The sequence below is a fragment of the Podarcis tiliguerta genome (assembly GCF_965153285.1).
Source record: "Podarcis tiliguerta genome assembly, chromosome: 2".
Classification (NCBI taxonomy): domain Eukaryota; kingdom Metazoa; phylum Chordata; class Lepidosauria; order Squamata; family Lacertidae; genus Podarcis; species Podarcis tiliguerta.
In genome coordinates this window covers 70910786-70919246 of record NC_139535.1, presented here as the reverse complement: position 1 = coordinate 70919246, position 8461 = coordinate 70910786, and the positions used below count along the sequence as shown (strand labels likewise).

Genomic DNA, 8461 nt, shown 5'->3' with positions numbered 1-8461 from the left:
CCATACTGACTGACAGAAGCTCTCCAAAATTTCAGGTAGGGGTCTCTCCCAGCCCTCCCTGGAAAAGCTGGGGACTGACCTTGGGACCTTGTGCATACAAAGTAGATCCTCTGCCACTTTTCTCACACCATTTCAAGGAGGATAGAAATCAGTCCAATCTGAATTCAAGTTTCCACGGGCACCAAACAAATAAACACTTCAATGGAATATATTCCAATCTGACGCCATCAGTTAAATGTCTCAATAGTTGTTGCAGCAAGAGGTTACAAAGGCGAAAAAGGAGGAAAGAGTTTGTTATTCTTATTAAAAACACAATGACAAATAAAACACAATGATTTATCTAATAAACGTAATGTAAATTGCTTTATTTGACCTTATGTTCACAAAATAATTTTTATTATATGTATGAAAGCAGCTTACAGGCAATAAGAATTATGAAAACATTCACAATACTTAAATAACACAGACCTGATTCAGGGTGTATATTTTCATTAGGCTTCTAATTGATCTCTCCCAGTCTTCTTTTGCTGACTACACTTCAGGATGAATGCTATAATAAAGAGGATGTTTCTGCAAAAGTTTGGGGTTTTGCTAACATTCTTACCCTTCCCCTCTCAAAAGGAACCCCCCAGATTATTCTCTTGGAATGTGTTTGTATATCAATGCTGGTGTCTGTTGGTGGGATTGGCATCATCATTGTTTTAAGTTTATATCTTCAAGGGAATGTCGCAGGAATTTTGGTTTCTACGTAGGTAGTCAAAAAGAAATATTGGGCAACTTGTGGGATAGTGGGGGATTTTGCTTCTCCATTCACTGTGTCGGCATCCAGAATAGGAATGAGGCACTATTTTCTACATGAGGGAAGCCAACCAAGACAGCTAAAATTTATATCGCAGTATCTCACTTCCGACATTCTGAATGGGTACAGTAGCAAATCGTGCAGCTTCAGATGACATCAATATTTATTTATCTCTTCATTTTTTATTACCAGTTTCATAAGAGCAAAGGAAACCTCAACAGGCCAGGCCAGGGTGAGGGTGGGATGTTTCCCATGGTGGCCAAACAGATGCTTCCAAGAAGTCCATGTGCAAGGCCCAAGAGCCCTCCCTCGTGGTTCTTCAACAGCATCTGGTATTTAGAGGTATAGTGCCTCTGAAAATGGAGGCTTCTAACTGTCATGGATAATAGCTATTGATAGATCTATTCTCCATTTCACTGGTTACATGGGAGGGGGAGTTCTCTCCCCCCCCCCCCCAAGAAACAATAGTCAAAATTTCACATTTAAAAAAAAGTCCGAGAGGGGTGGTTTATCTTACAAAATGACAAATACCCACTGTTGGTTAACTAAGATGGTTTTCTTCTTAGCTCAATTCATCTTATAAGTTGTATTCATATATAAGGTGTACTATATACAGTTTCACATGCTGACGTTCAAGCAAAGTCAACATAACAGGAAATTCCAAAAGAAATTTATGGCAATTTGTTTCGTTTCTTATAAGGGCACAACTTTTGCATCTTGCCATTCAGTCAACTCTGGTCCTATATTTTTGGTACAGAAAGCCCCACAAGAACACTGCATCATCGCCATCACACAACTTTGTCGATTCTTCAGCTTCTCCTGTGTTTTGAACAACTACGTGTTACATAGTTATCCAGGCAAAGCTCACTTTCAAAATTGTTCCTTTGTTTGTTTTATAAAGTGCTGACTAGTAAACTGGTCAAAAATGCAGTGAATGAGACCCCAGAAATATCCCATTATTTAGACATATATAAAATAAGATAAATAAAGCTAGATTTCTTAACATATGAAAAAATAGCCATTTAAATAATAAATAAATAAAGCCAGTATTGACACATTGTCTTCCTACTATTAAAAATATTCCACTCTTGTTATAAGGCTCTATTGATGTTCAGAAATCATTTATAAAGGCATCCACCTAACCTGGCAAAAGTCACCAAACTTTACTTGCAACCTATGAACACTCAAATACAACTATGCAAGTCAAACAGGAACCTCATACTTAGCTTAATACATTTTGTTCATAAATAAAATTCATTAGCCTCCCCCCAGTTCTGTTTCTGCAAACATTTAACAAGCTGATTTTCCATTTCCTTCGCAGCTGTGCAGTATCTACAATTTAGATCTGTTTCAAATACAGGATGAACAACATAGAACAATCTCTAAATACAATGTTATGCAGGTTGGAATTCTTTGTTTTAAATTGGATGCTTCTGTCAAACAGCAGCTAACTGAGCTCTGGGCTTTTGTGTGATGGCTTTAAACTCTCGCGATAGCACACTTTCTTACAAAAGAAAAAGAGAGAGAAACACCTTACAAATCTTCCTTCTGCATTTCGATGGGCTGCTAGCTCTTTCACACCTCAGGTTTTATGCTGACCATTTTGTGTGATGGGGTTGATCTTTTCCAAAGAAACGTCAGCTTCAAAATCCAAGATACCTGATAGGGCTGGAGAAATTTTCTCCAACGTTTTAGACAGTTCCCCCTCCTCTTCCTTCTTTGCCATGTCGTCTTCTTCTGGGCATATAACAGCATGGGGGATCAGATAGACTAAATTGCATTCTTTGGGGCTGGACCCTCTGGGCTCAAGCTGACTGGAAAAGGCTATGCCCCCATTGTTGTTAATACTAACCGTCTCTATCGCATTGATGGAAGCGGGACAGAGTCTGTAGCATCCCAAGAGAGTAGAGAATGCCTTGCGGAAGTCTGCGTTGAAGGCATAGATGATGGGGTTCAGTGAAGAATTGGCCCATCCGAACCAAACAAAGACGTCAAAAGTGGCAGAACTAATACAAAATGGTTCTGCTCCCTTGGATTGTATGGTGGGCTCACAGAAGGGCACCATGCAGTTCAGTATGAAAAAGGGTAACCAGCAGCACACAAACACCCCCATGATCACCGACAAAGTCTTCAAGACTTTCGTTTCTCTCTTGAAGGACATTTTGAAGGAACTTTCTGGCTGCTGGCAATCCATGCTGCTTCCATTGCCGGCGGGGGTTTGGCAGTTTTTGGCGTGCACGGCTGCTCTTTCCAAGGCGGAAATGCGCCTGATTTGCTTCTGAGCAATCCTGTATATCCTCGTATAGGTGACTATCATGATGGCCACTGGGATGTAGAAGCTGATGAGGGAGGAAGAGATGGCGTACATCCTGTTTAAGCTGGAGTCGCAGTTGTCCATAGCTACCCCTTGGAAAGTGGAGTTCAGGTCTAAGAAGCTGGTGGTCTTAGCCTTGTGCCAGTTCAGCTGCACTGGGATGAAGGAGATCAGCACAGACAAAGTCCATGCCACACTGATCATAATGAAGGCTGCCCTTGGGGTCATTTTCCTCTCATACCTAAATGGGCTGGAGATGGCCCAATATCTGTCCACACTGATGACACACAGGTTTAAGATGGAGGCTGTGGAACACATGATATCAAATGCCACCCAAATATTACAGAAGGACCCAAAAGGCCAGAATCCAGCTATCTCCGCCACGGCTTTCCAAGGCATGACCAAGACGGCTACTAACAAGTCTGAGACTGCCAGAGAGATCACAAAGAAGTTGGTCACCTTGGACCTCAGGTGGCGGAACCTGATGACCGCAGCACAGACCAGTGTGTTCCCTAGGAGCGTGGAAAGAATCAGCAAGGAAAGGAAGCAGCCGGTGAGGATCCGAAAGCAGGAATCCCTTTTCACAAGCATCCCTTCCCCGTCCATAGTGGTGTTGTTCCAAATCATGTTTCCTCCCAAGGCAAGATCATATCATGGGGGCTTGCGATGACATCAGCTCATGTCCTTGCAGAGCTTGCAAAAGAGACATCAGGTGTCCATTAATTACTCACCACCAGGCAGACCCCCACTAAGGATTGTGCTAAAGTCTCTTCGCTCTCGGGAGGGATCCCATCATCCTTAGGAATCTCATTAAGAAACATCAGGCATTCTGTGGCAAGTATCTGAAACTGACTGTCACAGTCATGGTTTTCCCCCTCCAGTCATCCTTCCTGAATTTCAGCCTAAAATGGAATACTCTTAAGCAGAACAGGCCAGTACAAAAATCCTCAGAGTCCTGTACAAATAAACTCAGCATCCCAGGGGCACAATCACTCTCCAGCCTACATGGATTCTCCCTTAAATAGGCTATTGATTCAGTTTGTCCAGTGTCCATTTAACTAGCCCTTCAGCTCTATTGAAGCAGAACACATTAGGTGCTTTTGTTTCCGATTTAATTTTCCATCCCTTCCATTGGCGGGACATTTTTATATACATACTCTTTCAGACTTTGTCCCTTTCTGCTACCAAAATTTAAAATGTCAGTTCTGTCTTTACAAGTAGATTCAGAAATCAGCTCCTCATACTGTTCCACATTGTTTTTAAGATTCACAGTCCTAGAGGCAAAGAAAATAAATGTACATTTTAAGACATTCAATACCTAAGAGATCACAATTTATTTGTCTTTTTTTAAAAAAAAAAGTAGAAATTTTCCAAGTCCTACCTTTTTGACTGTTGATGCTCTAGTGTTGTCCAGGGAAGAACATTTTCCTTTCTACTTTATTGAGAATTTGAATTGCATAGCAAAGCAAAAAAGACAACAATCGCAGCTGCCGGGCTGCATTGCATCAGGTATAATCTTCTGACGTTATGTAGGGTAGGCAGGTATGTGGACCTGCAGGTGTGCATTTTTTAAATATTATTATTAGCAAAATCCACCAGCCCTAACTTTCAAGATCTCTCCTTCTAAATTAGTCTTCTGAGGATGTGGACGAGCTCCTTCCTTTTCAGCGCTCCCTTGCGATTCATGTGTAAACTCTGTGCATCAAGTCAGTCCCCGTTTGGGTGCTCATCACCCAAGTCACGTTTTGTACATCCCGTCGAAGTGGCCCATCAGGGTGAAATCATCCCAAGCAAAGGCACAATATTTCCAATTATCTGGCAAAGATCTGGGAGAAGTTCAGCTTGTCTTGTAGCCGTCATTGGACGAAGGGAGGGAGGGAAGGAAGGAGTAGGAAAAAGACCTGAGTGCAGATCCCTTTGGCCCTTGATGTAGTTTCCCAGCCACCGACTATTATGTGCAACTGGAGTTTGTTAAGAAGCTGAGGTCCTTCACTGTAGAGCGACTTTCTCTTGTTTCTCTGAGGAGCATCCACCTTCTCCCTACAGCTCAAGATTGTGGCATCCCAGAGATCAGATTGTAGCCAGTCCCTCTCCCTTAAAAACACATCCAGGAACAGCAGCTTCCTCAGGGTCGTCTGTTCTCCACCTCCAGGTTTACATCTCTGATCCCAGGTGCTCTTTCTTCAGCATGCTGAGCCAGGGACCCTGACGGCACACGATCCTCCTTGCCCAGAGTGGCAAGCAGCAACATTGCCATGCAAGAAAAGGTCTGTATATTCGAGGTCTCTTTCCTAAATCACAGAGGAGGGAAAGCCAAGCATGAGGCAGAGAAACTGACAAGCAGGAGCCCCTCAGATTGCCTTAAAATTCAAGCAGCCTCCCCTGTAGAGAGCACAAAGCTCTTTTCCCATACTCTCCAGGCAAGCACAACAGGAAGCATTAATTACCCAAATATTCAGATTTTGAGCAAGCTCTATTAATTTAAACTCTCCAATACGACATTGCTCTCAGGAGCACTATCTCACAATCGTCCCAAAACTCAAGGAGTGCTGATTTATCCTGACAGTCAACGGACATAGGTGACAAATTAAATTATTTTGGAATAGTCCATGAAAGTGCACACCAAGCAAGCCCCCGAGACCTAAGACCCGGGAGATGCCTGATTAGCAATGCCATTTGGCATACATACACTTTTATATGTGACTGTGTATAGCCACACATGTCTATGAATATTGAAAGATAATCTAAAACATACCGAGCACAAAAGAATGTAGGCATTTCAATTCTCCTAAGTCACCCTTTGTATTGAAAACCAGAGCGCTATAGAAATAACAAGCAAACACCACAAATGAACTCTGCCGCCTTGCCACGAACCCCAGCTCCCACAAACGAAAACACACACATAATCCAAGCTGACACCAAGATCTGAAACTCATCTTTGCCCTCTGGCATGGACCTACCAACATCGAGAAGTCATTTATACCACCGTGTCGTGGCTGTTGCAGAGTGTAGTGGCTGTTGCTCCCAGCTGAAAGATCAACGCTCACCTCATCTTTTTCCTGCTGGTTTATTTCTGGTCCTCCTTTCTCTCTCCCCCCACCCCCCACTATACATCACCACTTTCTCTTTGCAGTTCACTGTGTTCACTAACTTCCCATGTCGCAGACTTCTGCATGGGCCTGGCTCCCTCTTATGGCACAAAAGAGAAGCACTTCCCCATATTAACAGATGCCATTATTTGTTTTGTTTCCCTTATGTGTGGCTGTGTATTTGTGCAAGGAAGGGGCGTTAAGAGTCAGGGGGAACACAACTCTTGTCCCTAGTATATATAGTACATACAAATCCTAAAGCAGACCTGCAGCTAAATAGAAAAGGTGTCTTTCTAAGCGTAACTTCAGGCCTAATCATTCCTTGCTTCAAAGGAGTAGTCTGGTATAGATGTGCCAGTTTCAACCACTTTTCCCCATTTAAAAAACAAAAACCCCTAATTAATCATACAGGCAGGAGGCATGGAGAAGAAGCTCTCCTTTGCCCTGCATTCCTTACCAAAAGCAGGAGGAATTAATTTTGCAGCTGCTCCTTTGCAAGCATGTTCTCTGAGAAGCTGTTTGCAAAGAAGTGCCCTGCACCAGGCAGGAAAGTTGGGGTCCATTCCAAGGGATTTCCTGTCTTTCCTTCTTGCCTGATGCCTTGGCCCCTGGGCATAGGCACTGACTCCTAGGGGCTGAAGCAGTTTTGGAGGCCCCAATTTTTTTAGGGGACTGGGCCACCTCAATGTTCAAAGGACATTGGCTCTGTCCCTGGCTCCTGGACATCACATCAGGACCCCTCAAATAACTAAAGAAGATGGTGTCTCTGGCCCTGGGCCATCCAACCTGGCAAAGGTAGCTATCTCATTTAAATCCCTTACTGATTGTCTATAGGCCAACTTTGGAAAGACTTGGAAGAGGCACCCTTATCAAATTGGCTTAAAGGAGTTTGACAATTGGCCCTAATAGGGAAATGGACCAAAGAAATATGACTAGCTAAAAAAGAGGCACAAAGGCTCATTTGCAACTGCTTGGTACTGTTTTATTGATTACATGAACAAGAAAAGCAATCCTGAACTCTCACAGACATCCAGGCTGCTTTGGTCCTCCCCAGACGGTGGAGATCTGGTTCCAACAGCTACTCAGAAGTGATGTTCACTGGCTGGTCTTTGAGCCTAACCCTCTTCAGAGAGGACTTCTGAGAATACAATGTGGCAGGGTGGCATTTGCTACTTTGAAATATGATCAATGCACAAAAAGGTGATTGGTGCACAGTCTTAGGGCATGGCATGCCCATGGTATAACCAAGTCTTCTGGCACACCACGCTGACTAGGCACTTGTAGCCTTCATTCTCCCATGTGGAGGAAGCTAGGCTGGTCACCAAAAAAGCACTCAGATTTGAATAAAGTGTGCATGTGTGCTAATTTATATGCATTGGCACCAATTTGGAAAGAGTGGCTCTAGATCGGGGAAAAAATTCAAAACATTTCACCGTAGAGAGGAGACTCCAGGCAAACAACAAGAATTATCAGAGTTCAAGAAATTCCAGGGAGGCAAAAGACTCAGAAGGATGCTGACTAAGTGAGAGATGTGGCACGAGAGCAGAGGGGCAGTTGCTAGGGGTCAAAGGCTATTTCTGCAGCAATATACCTGCCTCCAGTGTCCTAGAGGTGCTCAATCAACATGAAAGGAGACCTTTTGAGCCACGGAGAAGAGGTCTCAGAGTGAAAGCAGTGAGACAGCCACTGAGGATTGACTCCTAGGGTCACTCTGGAGAAGGAATGTGGGGAGACCATAGAGGAGTTGTTCTGTATGCTCCAAAGCTAAACATTTAGGAAGACTGAAAATGCACAGTGCTTCAGTTTCAAGACAATGGTGTGCAAGTTCCGTTTCCTACATCGGAACGTCAATGTAAGCACAATGTATGTCACTCCAAAAGCAGATATTGGAGCACTCCAAATCATTTGCCCATGAATGTGCACCGAAATAGTAGATCTAGCTCAAAGGCAACACACAGAGATCTGTGTTTGCTGTTGCAGTGCATCCCTAATAATGATTATTGTATGATTATAAGATTATTAAATAATGTTATAGTCTTAGATGGGAGAGGAGGTATGAGGGGACATGTCTGCAGTGACTATCATGAAGTGACCTTGCATATCTGACTTTGCCACTACACTGCAGCCCAAAGGGGAGTGTGGACTGGGATTAATCCCAATAGCCAAACCAAGAGACCTGGGTAGAGTCTGCATTTGGCAACTGGGCTTGAGGTTCCCTAACCCTGATCTATGGACACAAGTTAAATACTGTGCAACAGT

General features: G+C 43.4%; 1 protein-coding gene across 3 annotated transcripts; it reads right to left on the bottom strand.

Annotated features, from left to right (window-relative positions):
- Positions 1 to 344: 344 nt before the first annotated feature.
- DRD1 (dopamine receptor D1) lies at positions 345 to 6261 on the bottom strand. 3 transcript variants are annotated; one of them, XM_083424459.1, is made up of 3 exons: positions 6074 to 6261; positions 4495 to 5404; positions 345 to 4387 (listed from the first exon to the last, which is right to left on the bottom strand). In XM_083424459.1, the coding sequence occupies exon 3, from the start codon at positions 3738 to 3740 to the stop codon at positions 2382 to 2384; it is 1359 nt and encodes a 452-aa protein (XP_083280585.1). In that variant the 5' UTR covers positions 3741 to 4387; positions 4495 to 5404; positions 6074 to 6261; the 3' UTR covers positions 345 to 2381. The 3 variants fall into 3 exon arrangements, with proteins under 3 accessions (XP_083280585.1, XP_083280583.1, XP_083280584.1); XM_083424457.1 differs by having other exon boundaries at positions 6161 to 6201; XM_083424458.1 differs by lacking the exon at positions 6074 to 6261 and adding an exon at positions 5869 to 5975.
- Positions 6262 to 8461: the final 2200 nt, after the last annotated feature.

What these genes read in the sequence shown, in the direction of transcription:
- DRD1 (XM_083424459.1), bottom strand. Translation starts at nt 3,740, where the DNA reads ATGATTTGGAACAACACCACTATGGACGGGGAAGGGATGCTTGTGAAA.